A 21,133-nucleotide genomic window follows, 5' to 3' on the forward strand; every position below is an offset into this window, starting at 1 on the left:
TCGCCACAAACATGCATTGCTGTGTCTCAGGAGGATATGTAGATTGTTTTTTAATATTTCATCTGAACTCTGGAGCTCAAATGACATCGCCAAACTCTGGATTTTGTTGTGGAGATGCTTTTTTTTATGTCTTTACTACAGACAAGATTAATTCAAGATTTTTTTTTGCTTAATTCAAGCAAAAAAATCTTCAATCTTGGTAAGATTTCTTGAAATAACATTTTCAAGATCTGTTGTCTAAAAATAAGTTCTTACATCTCACTGAAAAGTTCCTCTTTAGGGGATTATGTCTTATTTTAAGTGTGATGAGATATTTTGACTAGAAATGAGAAAAATACACTTGGTAAGAGTTTGTTTTTTCCAGTGTGTGGTGTTTGTGGTTTCCGTTTGAAGAGGATCAGACGCCTCGCTAAGAGTGTAAATAAAGCTACGACAACACATGCTTTAGTGTGTTTATTTGTTTACTCGTTTACTCCTCCTTGACCATGTTGTCGTTGTCTGTTTTTCTTCAGTGCTTCCCACCTGCTCGCCGCTGGACTTCCACTGCGACAACGGAAAGTGCATCCGCCGCTCATGGGTTTGCGATGGAGACAACGACTGCGAGGACGACTCGGACGAACAGGACTGTCGTACGTATAAACACACAAACAAACACACTCACCCAGCTCAGAGACTCCGGGGACAGATGAGTTATTAAAGTGGACAGATGTTGGAAGCGGTCGTGTGCAGTGATGCTGTTCGTTCCCAGTCGAGCGTCCTGACCTTTGACCTCTGTGTGTCTTTTTCCTATTTTGACCGGTGGTTTTACTCTGGGTGGAGTACACAGCATCTATTTCTGTCCGTTTTCAGTGCGTTAGTGTTTGTGCGTCTGTGTTGGACTCCGCTTGTAACTGATTATAGTTTGTTTTGGCAGAAGGTTCGACTCTTTGATTTGATCAGCAGTCGATCATTAACAGAATCTAATAATACAAGCCTGAGTTTAGTTTTAATATTCATGGCTTTTATAGAAGAACATGAGGTTTCTTGTAGTTTTATTTCATAATTTAGAATGTAATTGGAAAAGACTGTCCAGAGTCAAGGGGTGTAAATTATCAGTTGTCTTTTTTTTTTTTTTAATGTGTTTATTGTTTTTTTTTTCTTTTTTAAACACACATAAAACAAAATAATAAAACAAAACACAGGCTGGGAGTGGTCAGAAAATAAATAAATAAAATTATATATATATGTTTATATATATCGTGAGTGTACACACACACATATGCACATACATATACCTTCTAGGTCAATGTTTTTCAACCTTGGGGTTGGGACCCCACGTGGGCTCGCCTGGAATTCAAATGGGGTCACCTGATGTTCGTCAGAAGTCTTGATCCGATATGTGCAAATGTCGTGATGTAACTAGTTATAGACGGAACAGTTTAAGCAGGAATTAAAACAGGTTGTAGAAATCCACTTGATTTTTGCCAAAATGAATATAAAGGTAGCTTTGCAGCACCTGGAGGGTTCAAATTCAAACTTTATGAACTATTAGGGTCCAAATTAGAAATGTAAGCCAATTAATTGACCATCAATTCTTTGTCAATAAGAATTTTCTCAATTAAATTATTAATTGTCAGTTAATTGCCCTTTTCCATGTCCTGTCTGAAGGCTGGCGGTTTGTCCACGTTGCTCTCCGCTGAAATCTCGCTCCATCATGTCAGTGAAGCAAAGACAGAAATGCCCATTTCTTCTAAACCACCCCTCTTCAGATCCATCTATTTTATTCAATTTCTCTGCAGAATTTATTTAGTTCTCCTCCATAAATGTCATTGCCTGTACTGTATCCAATAGTACAATAAATCAATCATTAAGGAATATGACATGTTTTTTTCATGAAGTATATAAACAATTTTTAGCTTTTATTCTTATAGACCCTATCGAAAGAGAAATTCAGGTTCTCAGGAACATTGCCGCTGATCAATTAATCGCTAATCGATCAATAAGGTCAACCAATTAATGATTAATGAATTCATCAATAATTTGCATCCTTAGTCCAAATACACAAATAAATGAACCAAAGACTAATAAAAGTGGTTTTAGCAAAATATGACCCCTTTAAGGCTGAGCCTGGCCATCCTGCGGAAGAAACTCATTCCGTCCACTTGTACTTTCGACCTCGTTCTTACCCAGAGCTCATGACCATTGGTGAGGGTCGGGACGTAGATCGACATGTAAATTGAGAGCTTCACCTTCTGGCTTAGCTCCCTCTTGACCACAACAGACTGGTTTAGCAATCAGTGCATCCATATTCATAACAGCGCAATAATATGTTCATCATGTTGTCATGTTACTTATCACTGATGCAAAATAAGCTGCATTTGGCACCAAAACACTGTCATCATCAGGTCTGTCATAGGTCCCTTTATTATTTAAAGGGGTCATATTTTGCTAAACCCACTTTTATTAGTCTTTGGTTCATTTATTTGTGTATTTGGAACCTAACAGTTCATAAAGTTTGAATTTGAACCCTCCAGGTGCTGCAAAGCTATCTTTATATTCATTTTGGCAAAAATCGAGTGGATTTCTACAACCTGTTTTAATTCCTGCTCAATTTGTTACGTTTTATAACGAGTTATGTGACGACATTTGCACATATAAGGTCAAGACTTCCGATGAACATTTCTAAGAGTACGACATAATTGTTTATCAGCAGCAGCGGTTGTAGTCCATACTGAAAATATCTCCAAACTTTGAGCTGATTACCTAAAATGTTCAGTTGTTGGTTGAACGGTACAGAGCAGCACAGCCAACAACCTGGAGGGGGCGGAGCATGATGTGGCTCATGTGCATTTAAATGGCCAGCGCTCAAAACCATTAGTCAGAAGTAAGGTTGAAGATGGACCAGTGGAGTTGAATTAATGAAGAATTCAGACCCAAGCAGAGCATTTACAGTTTATGTAGACCACAGGGGAATGTCTGAAAATGCATCATTCCATTTAAAAACAAAAAAAAGCAAAATATCACTCCTTTAACACAACCTGTTACAATGACAAATGTCGGTTCAGCCAGTTTCATTAAACCCACCCAGTTCAAGCTCCCACTGGTGTTGTCCCAACTCTAATGAAATGATTGAAAAAAGTGCAAGTAGACCAAAATAATATGACCGACATTGCAAAATTAAAGTCGTTACAAAGATATATGACAAGAACACAGCTGTACTTTCTGATTTTGTCGTAGTTCTCATTTAGTTTCCATTTTGTTTTCAGCCCTAGATGAATGAAACACCGGGTGATTGCCTATGTTTTGCTCCTGTCCACCCCTTCCCTTTGACTTTTTTTTTTTTTAATCCCATTCTATTCAATGCACTTGATGTATGATGAAACTGACTCCTATCCATCAGAAAGCTGTCAGGGTGCAACGGCGTTCTGCATGGGAACATTATAGCCCTTCAGTGTCGACATGTAAAGGTCGAGTTGGTCTGAAACAGAGCAGCATGAATGAAAGTCTAAACATACAGTATGTAGGACCAAAACCAAGACAAACTGAGACATTCTGATGATCCACAGCCATGTTATTAATCAGAACATCCCCAGTTTCTAATAAAATGTGGTTATCTCTTTTAAATGAGTGATATTTTGCTTTTTTAAATGGAATTCTGCATCTTCAAACATTTCCCTGTGGTCTACATAAACTGTAAATGCTATGCTTGGGTCTGAATTATTCATGAATTCAACTCCACAGGTCCATCTTCAACCCTATTTCTGAGTAATGACACCAGAAAGGTCATTTTGAGCACTGGCCCTTTAAATGCAAATGAGAATTTTGCCCAAATGAATAGAAAGATAGCTTTGCAGCACCTGGAGGGTTCAGATTCAAACTGTATGAACTATTAGGGTCCAAATACACAAATAAATGTACCAAAGAGTAATAAAAGTGGGTTTAGATAAATATGACCCCTTTAAGACAGTTGTGGCTCCGGTGCCACATTTTGCATTCACGTCATTCAGAAACTCCTTAACCCTTTGTGCTATAGAAAAAATTCAAAGTGCATCTGAAAGCTGAGGTTCAGAGCTTTCTATGGCTATATGACACATGAGGGTGGATGTCTGCATTGGCTGAGGGGGAGGGGTGGAAGTGGGCGGAGCAGAGAGCAGCAGAGTGCAGTTGGTGAGTGATACTTATTAATTTTAGCAGTGTTTCAGTAGTGTTTTTGTGGAGAATTCTTGGAAATAATTGCACATCTTAGTGATAGTGTGGGTTTGGAGTCTTCTATTAGTGTGTGTTGCTGTGTTTTTGTCAACTTTTAGTGTTTTGTTTTTCAATTTCTTTATCTGTATTTTTCCAGTTGGTGTAGTTCATTGATAGTTGTATTTTAGCTGTAAATATTATAGAAATGTACGTGTATTTATATATCTATATGTAAATATATGCAGAGAGCTAGCCAGGGCAGAAAGACATGTAGTGTTTGTAAAAGAATCAGATGACCGTTTTTTTTTCGTCAGTGAAATGACGGGCTCTGTCTACAACTAGACAGAAAGTGAACAGAGACTATCACACAGGATAAAAATGACTTGAAAGAACTAAAAATAAAAATAAGCACATGGACACAGAATGATCTAGACAAACTAAAATGTTTGAGCACATGCAAAATAGTTGAAAGTTTATTACTATAATCTCATAAAGTTTTGTTGTGCACATTTACAGTAGGTTTTTCATAATAAACATGATTAAAAATAAATAAATAAATAAAATCAAGTCCTTTTTTTTCTATAACACGCTGTTTTAAGTATTTATTCCATATAATAAATATAATTAATGGCCAGATATTGAGAGCCAAGTTCTTCCTGAAAAAAGGTGCAAAAAAGACATTTTCTGACACTTTTATTGCTAAAACAACATAAAGAAATCAAGGCGGCCTGTTATAATGGTAGTCCTTATAGGGTTAATAATCTCATATTTTAGTTGGTGTGTGTTCAGGTCAATACCAGCTTTAATTAAATCAGAGTTGACTCTTTGCCCTGCCTGTTGACTGCAGGTACATGGTGGCTCTTTGTTTCATCCCTCCTGCCTCTGTTGCTCTGTTGACCCACATTCAGTATCAGCACACAGTCTCTGAACCACTTCCTGATGTGGGGGGTGATGGAGGGAGGGGTCTATGGGGGGGGGGGGGTCTGTCTGTCTGCTCAGTGCCGCTATGAATTTTTCATCTTCATGCCCAGTAAATTTGCCTCCCTCCCCATTTCCCCAAACTACTTATTATTTCATGCTTCCCTGTTTCTTCCTCCTGACTTCTTCACGCCGGCCCGTCTTCCAACTCGTGGCGTTTTCCCATTTTCGCAGCAGGTTTGTCTTTCTTGATTATTTGGAGACGGCTTATTTTGAGACGGCTACCCCGGCATCTTTGTGCTTGAACGTGAGCGTGGATTCTGAATTCCTGCCGTTTCGGAGACATTTCACAGTCGGAGAGGCCGCTCGCTCACTCATTCGCTCGGATGCAGGCGGCCTGGTAATGACTCCCTGCGCCCTTTGACCTTTGACGTTTTGGCTGCTGAGTGAATGATGAGCATCTTGAGGGCTTGTTGACCTCTGACCTCTGTCTGTTTACCTCGCTGATGGGAGGTAGAGAGGGAGCATGGGAGAGACTCGTACAGGAAGGCACGAATTCTCTTCCAATAAACTGAATAATACATTAAATGAGTGGATTTGTCGATTGTGGGTTTAATTAAATTTTAATTCTGACGAGCCTGTAGGCGACTGGTTTTTATTTTTTTATTTTTTTGGGGAGATGGGAGTGTCCAGGGTCAGGTTAAGTGCATGTTCTTCACGTTAACGGCAGTTTGGAGATCATCTTAACCCTTGAAGACCTAGAACTAGCCTGGTGGTGGCTTTTATATGATTTTCCTTCTACATCTAACCTTTCCTAAGTAATTTATCAACATTTGTTAAAAAATTATCATCTGCATTTTACAATTTTCAGTGTATTTTCCTATATTTAATTCATTGATCATGTAGATGTTCATAGAAGCTCAGAGTAAATTCAAAGGTTATTATATCAACATTGAGAAAACTGAAGAAAAATGCACTTTTTCAGTAAAATCTGTCATTAACTGGACATTAAAACGTGCTACTCCGATGCTGTCATTTGACCTTTGAAAAACTGTAATGACTTTCAAAGTCCACTTTTATCCTTTCTAAAGTCATTTGTCATTTTATCCTCTGCATTTTTTTTCTGTCAAAATTAGGTATTTTCCTGTATCTGTTTCCCTGATGATGTAGATGTTCATAAAAACTCTGAAGAAAACTGAAGAAGAATATACTATCAATGAAAATATATTAACTGAACCTAAAAACAAGCATCTGTAGCCACTGTCAATAGTGGCTTTTCTATTGGACGCCTGCTCAAAATTTTACCGTTATTTACTAAATATAAAAAAAAACAGAAGTGTGTAATGTCGGTTTTTCCATTAAATCACAAATGCGATGATTGGTTTATTTATTATCGCAAGATGACACAAGAAGTCATTCCATAAACATGGCGACAAACATAAATATCGTGGTGATTTACAGATATATTTATTATTATTATATATTACCCCACTATCCCGTACTAAATTAAAAAACGATTTAGTTTCCTGGTGTGTCCACACATACCGTGCCATGTTTCTTTTAAAACTCTTCTTCTTCACTCGTTGTAACGTCCATCAACATCTGTTTTTTTTTGTTCACATGACTCTAGTTGCGGAAAAAGGTCTTTCCATTGCAGTTTTGTGTGATATACTAATTGTGCTACATCCGAAAAACAACCTCTTGCCAGCACAATTTTTTTTTTATCGAAAAATGAGAGTTTTAGCGAAATTGCCCTTTTTCCATTTGGAAAATTTTTATGCACAAGTTATATTTGCACAATTTGAGGGTCAGTGGAAAGCGACTACTGATCCAACTTTTTTACGGGTGAATCAATGCTGTAGAAGATGACGGTGTTTTGACGATAACTACGGAGCCTCTGAACGTCCAAATGGGTCATATCTAAAGACCATCAAAAGACGTCAAACTGCATTTTACACCACTTATTTCCATGTATTGATAGGATGTGTGGTTTAACAGTTATTAAACATGTTAGATCAGTAGATGTTTTTGGTCTCTGAGGGTTAAAGGAACATCAAACCCAAAGAACATGGACACAAACTGACAGAGAAACAAATGAAGGTGAAACCCTGATTGTAGTTTTCTCCTCCAAGATGACGATGCCCTCATCCATAGGACACAATTAAGAATGTATTGATCTAATACTGGTATTGACTGTTGGTCCAATCTGGACTCAAACAGCTCAACTGGGTAGATTAGATCAATAGGTCAATCTATTCAAATCAGGTTGACGTTATAAAATACACACATGTGTTTGTATGTTTTAGTGTTGTAGTCAAGACTTAAACCGAGACCACATCATAACTGAGACCAGAGTGTATCGAAACCAAGACTAAGACCAAGATTTTCCAGATATGACACAAATTATGGCCTGATACGACTAATTTATTTTTACAAAACACCAGTCCGACAATCAGCTTTAACCCATAAAGACCCAAACAGCTACTGGTGACCAAAAGCATCTATTGATCTAAAATGCTGAACAACTTCTGAACCACTAAACATATGAATATGTTGAAATAACTGCTTTAAAATACAGTTTGTCATCTTTTTATGGTCATCAAATATGAACCATTCGGATGTTCAGAGGCTCCATAGTTACCATGGAAACAGTCATCTTCAACAACAGTGATTCACCAGTAAAAGCAATGGAGTTGGATCAGTGACAGTGGATGTAGACACTTGTTTTATGTTCAGTTATAGACCCATTTTATTGAAAAAGTCACTTTTTCTTCAATTTGTTTCTGTTTCTGACATAATCACCCTCAACTTTACATTGAGCTTTTATGAACATCACCTAATTTTCACTGAAAAAGCAAAATACAGAGGATAATATTACAATAAATGGTGATCAATTACTTAAGAAAAGAGAAAAAAAGATTGTGGGACTGCCTCAAAAGTAGCCCCGGGTCTTTAAGGGTTAAGGTGATTGAACATCTAAACAGGGTGGATTTGTTTTTTTAATTTAATTTTGCGGTATTTTAATTTAATTGAATATTGACTAATGGTCTATATGTTAAAAGAAAAGGTTATTGGAATATGTCACTTTCATTGGCAAAGAAAAACTCCATAGATGTTCAGACCTGGTCATTCAGTATATTCAGCTGATTTCATGTTATGGACACGGAACGTTGTGAACCTAGACCTGACCAAATGAACCAAGCCCAGATCCTAACACTGCCCCCACAGGATTGTACTGGAGATGCTAGGCATGATGGGTAATCACTCTGGAACATGGTCAGTCTAGAGTCACCAGACCACATGACCTTTTTCCATTGAAACACAGTCCATTCTTTATGGTTCTATAAACTGAAACGCTCTCTGTATACATAAAGACACAGTATCAACTTGTATATAGTTATAGTGCATTTTTTGTGCAGTTGTCTGTAATGAAAGGATCTTAGTTGAATCCAGGAGGGGAGTCTTTTTGGCTGAGTTGTGTATCGGATTATTTAAGAATGCAAAAGTACATTTTTCATCACTTTTTCTACATTTTTATGGTAATAAATGGTTGAGTGAAATGCATTTGGCTGCTTTTCCATCAGTTAACATAAGCAGGGAGGTAAAGTCAGGAACATCTGCATGATTTTATTTGGAAATTACTCATAAATTTAAACTTTTGGACAGGCTGTTTAACTGTGACAGGCCATTTTCATTGTTTTTTAGGTAACTGTCACTCCAGGACCCAACAAATTCCACTAAATGGACAAAAGTATGTGGACAGATTGAATTCAGGTGTTTCTTTTCTAACAGGGGTCTGGGATACAAAACAATAATGACTAATGGCATAATATAGTTTTATATTTGTTGTTTTGTTTGCTTATTTGGTCAATATCAGTATTGTACCTCTAAATTGCTAAAATAATTTCGTGGGATTAAGATAAATATGTATTGCATTGGTTAGCTTTGTTTACATTGTCTTTGCTCTAAAATGCATCAGAAGTGGTTTTTACTTAATTTCTCAGCACTGAAATTGTTTTTTGTTTTTTCTGACAATAATTTTAAATAGGGCTGCTCAATTATAAAAAAAAAAAAAATCACGATTATTTTAGCAATAATTGAAATCACGATTATTAAAAACAATTATTTGTTAACCTTAAAGTTGTTTATTTTTTTCTTGCAAAACAATGTAAGATATACTCTTTAAATATAAATAAAGCTTTTAACCATTAAAACAAAGTATGTTCACTTTTGTACGAAACAAAAAAATCTTTGAATGCAAATAAGTATACTGTAAATTCAAGTATGTTTCCTTTTGTAAACAAATAGTGCACTGGAATTAAACTGCTCTAGACTTGCCATAGAACTGGAGCAATAAAAAAAAAAAAAACTCATGTCAAATGCAAATTATAAATTCAAGTATGTTCAGTGTAGTATGAAACATAGTAAATTCAGTGGCGTGTCATGAGGTTTCAGTTAGGTTAATACGGGAGTTGCAGCGTAAAGAGATTTGGAGACTGAAGACTGCATATAAGACGAAGTTGTAGGCGGAGTTTTTTTTATGTGTTTTAGTTTTTCGTAAGATTATGATAAAGGTGGCGGTGGTTAAACTGTAGATGGTTAAAAAGGTTTGCTGTGTTACCGGTCGGTGCGGACACAACTACGAAACACTTTTTGCACGTAATGGGTTTTTGCTCTTCATCAAACCCAAAGTGATTCCATACAATTGAATGTGACTTGCCTTTTTTGTTTACCAAGCACTTCTGCTGGGATTCTCCTGCTATTTTTCCAGACTGCTAGGTACAACTTTCCTCTTGGGGTGGACCTGCCGGCTAGCAGGCAGCTGTAGCTTAGAGGGGGGGCGGGGCAGAGCAGCTCATGGTAGCTTGCGTGCGCGTGAATTAAACAACTCAAAATTAATAATCGTTTTTTCTCGATTACATAATTTTTGTAATCGTTGCGTGTAATAATCGAAATCGTAATTGAATTTCGATTAATTGCACAGCCCTAATTTTAAATGTTCTTCCTCTAAATTTGGAAAATATTTTTCATCCTGTGACTCTAAATAACAATTTTTACCACAACTAACCATCTACTTCCTTCACATCTCACTTAGGAAGAAAAATCTCCTATTAAACTTTAAGGACATTTGGATGTTTATGTCTGAAATCAGTATGAACAGGACATCTTTGTTTTAATTTAATTTTTTATTTTGGAATAGCAGTTAATATTACAGAGCATGACATGTATAATATCAGGAGTAGTTTTGGACCCACTGCCATGCACATATTTTATAAATTTCAGTAACTTTATATGTATTGGGAGAGAAAACATGTGTACAAATTGACAAAATAAATAGAATCAGGGAGAAGAGATTAGATGAGGTTAAAGACTATAATAAAGGCAAAAACAGTGAGAATAAGGTAAAGTCAGAGTTACAGTTCAGGCTTCCACAAAATCTGGTTGTAAAGACTGAATATACTCAACCCATTTGGTCCAGAGTTTAAAAAAACAAAAACAAAACAGTTTTCTTAAGACGAAGAGAAAAAGTTATCCTTTCCATTCAATAAATGTCATTCACTATATCTCTCCGCTCCTGTATGAGGGGGGTTCAGGAAACAATCATCGTCTGGTGAGTGCTTATTCGCAGGCCACTATCAAAATATTAAACAAATATTCATCAGATCGTCCTTCGCTAAAATCAGCGTCATGAACAGGACATCTGACAGCTGTAGACATGATGCGTCCCAATACTTTTGTCCATTTAGATAAAACAGGAAAATGTAAACTCCTGCTCCAAACTGTAATGATTACATGTGAGCCTAAAAGCCTGGTGGTAGCAGCTGCCTGTTAATTGGATTTGGATTGACTCATGGATTCATTGACTGCCGTTTGTGGCTTTAACTGACAGAGATTCAGATTTTCTGTCTGTGTTTGTCTCACCTGTCTGACACTCATGCACACTCAGATAAATTATAGATTCCCTGGAGCTCGGGGCCATCCATCATCGCTTCTCCTTGACGAACCTGTTTACTCCGCCCGGGGCCAACATGACCAGGATTCACCATCGATTTCTCTGTGTTTGTGTGTGTTTTTTTTTTGGAATCCGCTCAGTCTCTTTTATCGGCCCGTGCGTGGTGTGTTTGAAGGAGAGGTCGGAAAAACGAAGGGTTTGGAACCGAAACGCTCAGTGTCACACGGGGCTGAAAAGTTCACGAGGGGAAGTGACTTGTATTCCGGCGTCATGGAAACCGCCGCCGCAAATGACAAATGTAATGTTTTATCTGGTGTCTGCGGGTGAACTGTCCTGTAAAACACACATTTACTTTGACGCTGCAGACGTGAAGAAGCATGAACACTGTTGAAAAATGTGGCGGAGGATTGTAGTGATAAAGATCAGGTTGGAGTTACACTTGTATGTCACCACATTACACATTAAATATTGTAGAAAAATCTGCATCACATGTATCAGTTGTAGTTACTTTATCGTTGACAAGAAAAATTTTTTACCTGTGATAAATTGTGGCGATAACTTTTGGGTTTTGGATTTGCTATTGGGTCAAAAAAAGACATTTAAAGGGGTCATATTTTGCTAAACCCACTTTTATTACCTCCGCCAAGGAGATTATGTTTTCATCGGGTTTGTTTGTTTGTTTGTTTGTTTGTTTGTTTGTCTGTTAGCAAGATAACTCAAAAAGTTATGGACAGATTTTGATGAAATTTTCAGAAAAAGTTGATACTGGCACAAGTAACAAATGATAAGATTTTGGTGGTGATGGGGGGGATTGATCTGCCTTGGCGGAGGTCTGCGTTCTCCGAGAGCTTTTTTAGTTAGTCTTTATTACATTTATTTGTGTATTTGGACCCTAATAGTTCATAAAGTTTGAATTTGAACCCTCCAGATGCTGCAAAGCTATCTTTATTTTCATTTCGGCAAAAATCAAGTGGATTTCTACAACCTGTTTTATTTCCTGCTTAATTTCTTATGTTTTATAACTAGTTACGTCACGACATTTGCACATATAAGGTCAAGACTTCAGACGAACGTTTCTCCGAGTACGACATAATTGTTTATCAGCAGCAGCGGTTGTAGTCCATACTGAAAATATGTCCAAACTTCGAGCCGATCACCTAAAATATTCAGTTGTTGGTTGAACAGGACAGAGCAACACAGCAAACAACCTGGAGGGGGTGGGGTCATGTGCATTTATAGAGCCAGCGCTCAAAACCACCTTTCTGGTGTCATTACTCAGAAATAGGGTTGAAGATGGACCTGTGGAGTTGAATTAATGAAGAATTCAGACCCAAGTATAGCATTTACAGTTTATGTAGACCACAGGGAAATGTTTGAAAATGCATAATTCCATTTAAATATCACTCCTTTAGAATTACACTTAATTTTCTTTAGACATTTCAGGTTGTTCATATTTTATTGTTAAAGTATAGTTTGTTAATGTAAATATTTTCATAATTTAATGGGTTTTTAAAATGCATAATTCCATTAAAAAAAATAAAAACAAAATATCACTCCCTTAAGTGAAGTCTTTAAAGTTATTAGCTACTTCCTTTTGACTGTAATCGTACTTATTTTTTCGTGCTGAGAACTGCAGCAAAGACCAGGTCTACAGCACATCCAGGATGTTCAGACTCTTGCAAGTTTTCCACATTTTGTTTCATTTCAGATTCCGCTATAAATAGATTCCAGTCAGGGTCCAAATCCGACTCCACAATCACAAAGCAAGAAACAGAAAGTTGGACTGTTTTGTTAATTTATTACAAAAAATTCTGATATATAAGACTTTGATTTGGTACTTATTAAAACCCCCTCTGGCAGAATGATCCCCCGAGCTCAGTTCACTTTTCTTTTTGGACGTGTATCCCACACTTCTTGGCAGAAACGTCTGAGCTCCTTTGGGTTAAATGAGTCTGAAAACACGAGTCTGAAACATAACAAAATGTGGAAAACTCTAAAGGGTCTGAGAACTTTCCAAATGAACTGCAATAAAAACAAACCGTGGGCCGTAATGTTCCCACTTGTTTTCCATCATACTTTAATACCTTTAATAACTGTTTACTTTGGACACATTATAGGCTGGATGTGGTGTGAAAAAGGTCTTAATTAGTCTTAAATTGGACTCGGTGAAGTCTGTAATATAAGAACATGACATAAAGGAGCAGCGGTGGAGGAAGGGTCAGGTTTACTTCAGTAAAAGTACAAGCACTGCAGTGTAAAAATACTCCACTAACTCTAGATTAAGTTAAGGGTCATTAATATGGGCCTTAATTTGTAGTTATTCTCAGTCACAGTCCTGGTTTGGTGATATAGTATGTAGACAAAAGTAATGGGACACGTTGAATTCAGATGTTTCTTTTGTAACAAGAGTCTGGGATACAAAACAATAAAGACAAATGTCAGATGTTTTCTACTTAGTTTCTCTCAACATTGATTTGTTTATTTTTTAATCCATGACAATGATTTTAAAGGTTTTACCTCTAAATATGTTTGTATGTTTATTAGGGGTGTGACGATACACTCAGTTCATGAGACGAAACGATACACGATATTGGGTTCAGGAGAACGAGATGATATTTCAAATTACTTTCAAAATGTATGACTAGACAAACAGACTTTTTTATTTACAAAACAATGTAGGTGCATTTTAAAATGTTTTATAACTTGCATCTATGCATGACCTAAACATGAGCTTCTACCTGTTGAACTTCTTTCCACAATTTAAATTAAAATGTAAACAATATGTGCAAAATTGGAAAATGGCCTCATATCAGCTGCAATGCCAACGCCAATGTCTCTCGTTATTGCCGTGGTTCTGGCGCTTGACTCTGGGAGTTTACAAAGGTGTCTGTCAGTGTTGTCTGGGCTTTAGCCGTTTTAATCACAGGTGCAGTGGACTTTAGAAGCGAGCTGTGGTGGTTCTGTATGTGTCTTTGCATAGTGCTCGTGTTAGCCGTGGTTTGCGGTACTGTTTTCTTACAGTGCTTACATATTATCCATGTCTTGTCTGTCATTCGGTTGCCCTTTATTATTTCCAGGCGCGACATACCTCAACTACATCCTGCCTAGAAGTTTGGACAGCTAACAGTCTGATAGGCTTCTGCCCTGTACCCACAAGACAGCTTTTCACTTAAACAAGAATTATCGTCGAGATCTCGTGGCACGAGATCTCGTCACATCCATAATGTTTTTATCTCAAATCATCATGAACAGGTTCATCTTACAGCTGTAGACTTGATGTGTCCCAATACGTTTGTCCATATTGTTTATAAACATCAATATTTCCCTAAAGTTTAATGTGAGATTTTTCTTCCTCAGTGAGATGTGATTAAAGTAGATGGTTAGATGTGGTAGAAAATTATTATTTACAGTCAGCATGAAAAATATTGTTGAAATTTAGAGGTAGAACATTTCAAATCATAGTCATGTATTTAAAAAAAAAACAAAACAAAAAAATCAATGTTGAGAGAAATTAGGTAAAAATCTGAGGCATTTTAGAAGCAAAAATAACAGTCTAAACCAAACTAATCAATGTGATGATATTTGATCCAATACAAAACTATATTATAACATTTGTCTCTATTATTGTTTTGTATCCCAGACCCCTGTTAGAAAAGAAACACCTGAATCCAACGTGTCCATATACTTTTGTCCATATATTCTTTTTTGTTGTTTCCTCAATCCAATGGTCTTGTGTCTTCTAATCCTCCTCTTCCTCTTTCTTCAGCTCCCAGAGAATGTGAGGAGGATGAGTTTCACTGCCAGAACGGGTACTGTATCCGCAGCCTGTGGCACTGCGACGGAGACAACGACTGCGGAGACAACAGCGACGAACAGTGTGGTGAGTGCACTTGAACGCACCACCACGCTCCCTAACCTTTCACTACCTTCATTCACGCTGTGCTGTTGATCTGAATGTCGGGGTTGTTCTTTCAGATATGCGTAAATGTTCAGATAAGGAGTTTCGCTGCACAGATGGAAGCTGTATCGCTGAACACTGGTACTGCGACGGAGACACCGACTGCAAGGACGGATCGGACGAGGAAAACTGCCGTAAGTTACCCATATGCACATGACCACAGTCTTTAACCCTTAGATGTATGAGGGTCCGGACCCCCCACTCTTCCATAAATGGGTAAAAAAATGACCCATATTAAAATCAGTCTGTTTTTATGCCACTTTTATCATTTTGTTATGCTAAAAATAATAATTTGTATTATATTTTGGTCCACAAAAGAATAATGTTTTTTAAACATTTTTAATATTTTTACAATGGTTTTTTTTTTTTTTTTTTTTTTTTTTTAATATTTTGATTTTAAAATTTGAAAAGCAAAGTATATATGCTATATAATGTATAGTATATAAATTGTGAGAGTGATTCCTTTGGTTTTGCTGTAGAATGAATCAAAGGTTCAGATGAAATTCTATTGTAAATAAATGTGGGTCATTTTGACCCACCTATGGAAGGCTGGAGTAGTAAGAGAAAAATTACAATTTAATAAAATGTATAAAAGGTAAGTTAAAAATTTAAATAGCATGATGAATGCCTGGAATATGAACTAAAAACTTTTTATTTCAAAGATTTAGAAGAAAACAACCTCACAGAGTCACTTTTGACCCACTTTTACATCTAAGGCAAACTCATTTTAGTTCAGGGGCCACATTAAGCCAAATTTGATCTGAAGTGGGCCGAACCAGTGTAATAATAACATAATAATATAGAAATAATGTCAAATCCAAACTTTCTTCTACGTTTAGAGCGAAAAAAGTTAAATTATGCAATGAAAATGTTTACATCTACCAACTATCTTTTAAAACAATGTAAATAACATGAACAAACTGAAATGTCTTAAGAAAACTAAGCGCAGTTTTAACAATATTATGTCTCAGTTTTTCATTCACACATGTAAATTACAACTTACAGATCACAGTGGATCAACAAATATGTAAAACATTTAATAACAGGCAGAATATTGGTAAACTTACACTTCAGACATTTCAAAATGTTCATTTTTGTTCAGGTTATTCATGTTTTTGTTGAAATTATAGTTTGTTTTAGTGTAAATACAGTAAAATGACATGAAAATGTTTACATTTACAAAGAGAAGAATTTGGAGTTGTGAGTATATATAGTTTATTATGATAGTCTTTTACTGATCCGACCCACTTGAGATTAAATTGGTCTGTATGTGGAACCTGAACTAACATGATTAATATCTTCAGTGTAATTTTTGCATTTCACAAATTCATCCCACGGGCCAGACTGGACCCTTTGGGGGGCCAGATTTGGCCCCTGGGCCGCATGTGATCTAAAGGTTAAGCATGAAATATTCCAAAAACAACAATTTTCCAACTGGGCTCTTACATGGATAATTAAAATCCAATATTCTTCTTATTTACATTCAGTTTCATCCTTTTTTTATATGCATACAGACTTAAAACCAAAGTCTTCCTTTAATTAACAATTTACATTGACTTTAGAAAACTTTTGCAGACAAGTAAAAGTTTACTTCAGATCACAGTTGGTTTTAACCATTGAAGTAGATGTTACCAACATTATCTACTGTAATTAATAGCAGAATATGTGAGGCGTACGCTGCAGAAATCTGAACTTGTGTGATCAATATTAAGGTATTTGTATAAGGAAATGTTCAAAATAAAGCATTTAAAGATCAATAGCAAAAATGGCAATTATTATTTTTGGGTATGCTGGTGCTTGCAGACATAGACCACTGCCCACAGCTGTAGGAAAATATGCGCTTCTAAAATGTTTAATAACTTTTAAACCTCTAAAACCATTAATAGGCTGTAAAATGTCAGATAAAGTGGAGATCCTCAGGGTTTTACTGTCACAGATTTGGAATTTCCAACTGGAATATATTCTTTACATGAACCCAAATCATGAAAATATTTCATATTTGATATAATAACTGAACATTACTGTGCTTGTAAACGCAGTCAGGGGTAATTTCCCTTGTCTGCATTTTTCACTGTCAGCTCTCAATGCTCTTATAAAATCTGAGAGTGAACATGAATCTGTCAACATATCACTTAATTTAAGAACAGACTAACCCTGTATGGATGACAGAGATATGTCTCACTACTGCCCATACGCTGACAGCTTGACAATTAGTGATGATCATTAATGAAATCATTTTATATTTTTCCAGTCTTCAGACAACATTAAAGCTGTTTTTATGAGAGCAGTTTTTTAAGTCTGGATAAGTCACTGTTTTCTTTTCTGTTGTTGAATCATTGGTTTTGACGGGTGTGAACCAAGAAAACCACCTCAGTCTGGACTAAAATGAACTGGTATGGATTTGACCCAAAGCAGGAGCAAAAAGGCCAGATTTTTATCATCATGTACTGTATCATTTGTTGTTATGAAATGATCATATATGAACCAAAAAGTCTGATTTTAATAGAATAGAATGCAATACAATACAATACATTAGGACTTTATTATCAATGTTATAGGAATAATGAAAATCAGGTTTTCACCTCCGTTTCTTTTTGACTGCATTAAACATCTTACTGTATAAAGACTGTATAAAAGGCTGTATAGACTGTATAAAAATATCACACACATACTGAAAAATATTGACGATACACAAAATTACAAAGAAATACTAAAACATACAAAAACTGAAGTCTATACTACAGATGGAAGAAATCTGTACAACATGTACTGGATAAGTACAGGTGATATGGGGCGGGGGGGGTGTTTACCAAATGTGGGTACAAACTGTGCTTGAGTCTGTTATAGTCCTTTTTATCCACAGTGACTCCAGAGTGTCTTATGAGTGCACTTACAGATACGTCACCGAGCCATAAATCAAATCGAAACAAGTGGTGCCAGAACTTGTTTTCCACAACAAACCCTGTCCCTCACATATATTGTAGCTTATTTTGGCATCGATCCAGCTGATGTCATCATGTCTATGCGTGTGCTGATGTCAGCATATCAATTGCCTCTTTATACGTACATAGTTTGAAGTAAATTGAAACAAAATTGATATTTTTATAGACGTGAAATTTCCATTTCCACATCCTGCTCTTGTATCTTCATTCCATCTGAATCACTATCTGTTTAACTCTGTCTGTGTTGGTGCAGCCTCAGACGTGATGACAGCCACCTGCAGCGTGGAGGAGTTCCAGTGTGGGTACGGACGCTGCATCCTGGACATCTACCACTGCGACGGAGACGACGACTGTGGAGACTGGTCCGATGAGTCTGACTGCTGTGAGTTCACCACAGCTGTTTTTATCTACCTGAAGCTCACCTCACTGACATCACTTTATGTGCAGCAACTCTGCGCCTTGTTTAAAATGTATGGATTTAAGAGGGCGTGTGTGCATCATACTGTCTACATTCATTCTCATTTAAGGGTCTGTTTATGTATGTAATGAAAAACATCTGTAACCTTCACTGGCCAAATGCATACATACATATATACATACATATATACATACACATACATACATACATACATACATACATACATATACATACACACATACATAAATACATACGTATATACATACATAAATACATACATACATATCTGATGAATTTCATGACGTTATGGAAAAGAAAAACCTTTTTTTCAAACACGTTTCCTCTGACGAAATCTTAACTGTAATGTATTTAACCTGCTCACCTGTCTGAAAACTACCCGAAACCTTTCACAAAGATTATCTACAGCTTGACAACAGAGCCCAGAGAAGGAAGTAGAATTCCTGTTTCCTCTCAGACCACTTGAATTACAATGTGCTGATTAAAAATTACAGAATTTTAGATAGCAGTATTCCATGTAGAAACACTAAATAATGCCTTAAAATAATCATAATAGATAAAACTAAATGAATAATTGTCATAAAAAATTTTTTTCCAAAAGAGAGAATATTGCACCCATTACATTTATTTAGAGTTTCAGTCGGCACTACCACCTTCTGAAGCTCTTTGTAGCTCATCAGCCAATAGGCCACAAACTATTGAGAAGACGTTGTGTCCGGCATCATCTTTGTCGTCTTTGTTGTCGTCTTTGTTAGCAATTTCTTCAAACATCTTCGCCAAAGAAACTACTGGTCAGATTCATTTAAAATTTTATATGTAGCATTCTCGTGACAGTGTCTACAAAGCTTGTTCACAGTTTTGAGAAATGTTGATTTTTGAATTTTTGATAATTTTTTAATTATGAAACATTTATCTTTACTTATAATGAGCCATATGTTGATGGGAAATGGTTACAGATATCAATATTCTTATTGATTACTGATAGGAAGTCGTATATGGACTTTGATTGAATTAGTTGAGTTCTCCTCCAGTGAAAGTACCACCCATGTCTGTTGGGAGCTTGATCTCCTGCATCAAACCACAGGACTCTTAACATAGAGACAGAACCTGACAATCTTGCAAACTCAACTTGTTATTGAGTCTTGATAAAACATGCTGGCGAAATTCAGAAACATTGGTCCTATTTTTTGGTATCATTGTGGTCAAAGATACTTTAAAGACATCAGCACACTACAGCCTAATGGGTTAATCCATTATCTGTGTTGCAGTAAAATGCACACTATGAATGAAGTTTCATTGATGCCTGCCGTAGGACTGTGAATCCTATCCCCTTGAAAACGCTGAATGCACGGCGGCCCCTGTTAGCGCTAGCGTCTTCCTGTCTGTTTGAGCTGAGAAACAGCTGCCACCGCTGCACAGCATCTGTCAGGACTGGAAACACTCGGCTGTCACCGTAACACACTCATCATGTCTCCATCTCCCAACTCCAAAGAAGCTGCTGCTGCTGACAAATCTCTCTTCATCTCCTTCCTTGTTCTTCCTCTCTGATTTCACACACACTCTTTTTCTTTTTTTTCTTCATTCACTTGTCTGCAGCTGCCCACGACATCTCCCTCTATCTCAGTCACACAGACTCACACTGCTTTGCTTCTTTGATGTGTTTATCTGCACCGAGATAAGTGCAGCTTCAAGGTTTCGTAATGTCGTTTGATCGTCAGGAAGGTCACGCTACACGACCCAACTTTTCTCGGTTTCCCTCTCGTCTCCTCCCACATCCAGGTCTGTTAATTGCTGCCTCATTTCTGGAGTGTTTCCTTTTTTTTTCTTTCTTTTTTTTGGGGGAAATGGGGCAGGCATCAAAGCTCAAAACATGCCTCAAAGATCCTGTGCAATGAGAACCCTGCAGCCCACATCAGATCCAGTCGTCTGAAAACCTTAAAAGATGCAGATTTTCGGGAGGAAATTCACCAGATGCACTAAATCTACTTAGCAACATCTTAAGTTTATACTGAAAACTGACAGGATCCTTTCACTCGTTCTCAAGATTAAAACAGATCAGTCTTCATCTTGTCTCATCACTGAAACAGCTCCGACTTCATGTCTTTAACTATTTATTTCCTGCTGTCTTTTCTGCTTTCAATGCTCACCTCCTCGTACATAAACATGTGCACAATGGCCCCCTCGGCTCAGTCCGTGTTTCTCATCTGTGCTCGCCTTCAGAAAGCAATTATTTTTCATTGTTTTGTAAATGGATATGAAACAAAGACAGAAGAACTCTCAGAATTCCAGACGTTGTTTATTCCTTTTAACATCAAAAGCACCGCGGACATCAAGTAAGAAGTGAAACATCTACCTCGGAAAACATAGTGAAACATTTGTACTTTGAGTGAAACCAAGAAACTGTTTATGCAAACCAGTTTTGCTTAAATTAGTTTCAAAAATGGATAAGTGGGAAATGTATAACTTCAGCGGTCAGGGTTAGGATGATGATGACATACATCAAATACAACTGAAAATCGACAGAATCGTTTTTGTCTTTCATGTATCTTACTTGAATGTCTCATTTGCTCTTCGCTGTTTTCTGTTTGGTATATGCTGACAAGCTGAAGACGGGACTTTCTGAAATCTACCACCATTTCTTTGGTCTTAGGGTGTTGAGTAGGAGGCTGTTCCTTCCTGTCCATTCCAGACACACACCACAATAGCAGTGTCTTCTGGGTATTTGTGGATGTGACAGGACCAGAAGTTGCACTTGAAGT

The 21,133-nt window shown here is 36.8% G+C and overlaps 1 protein-coding gene across 2 annotated transcripts in view; it reads left to right on the plus strand.

Moving 5' to 3' along the window:
• The window catches only part of lrp4 (low density lipoprotein receptor-related protein 4), a 274,143-nt gene that overhangs the window by 164,566 nt on the left and 88,444 nt on the right, over positions 1–21,133 (plus strand). For both annotated transcript variants that reach the window (XM_030130798.1, XM_030130799.1), the window contains exons 3-6: positions 513–629; positions 14,805–14,918; positions 15,014–15,130; positions 18,192–18,320. In XM_030130798.1, coding sequence (XP_029986658.1) covers positions 513–629; positions 14,805–14,918; positions 15,014–15,130; positions 18,192–18,320 — 477 coding nt within the window. The remainder of the gene's footprint in view (positions 1–512; positions 630–14,804; positions 14,919–15,013; positions 15,131–18,191; positions 18,321–21,133) is intronic.

The sequence above is a fragment of the Sphaeramia orbicularis genome, chromosome 3, assembly GCF_902148855.1.
Source record: "Sphaeramia orbicularis chromosome 3, fSphaOr1.1, whole genome shotgun sequence".
In the NCBI taxonomy this organism is placed as follows: Eukaryota; Metazoa; Chordata; class Actinopteri; order Kurtiformes; family Apogonidae; genus Sphaeramia; species Sphaeramia orbicularis.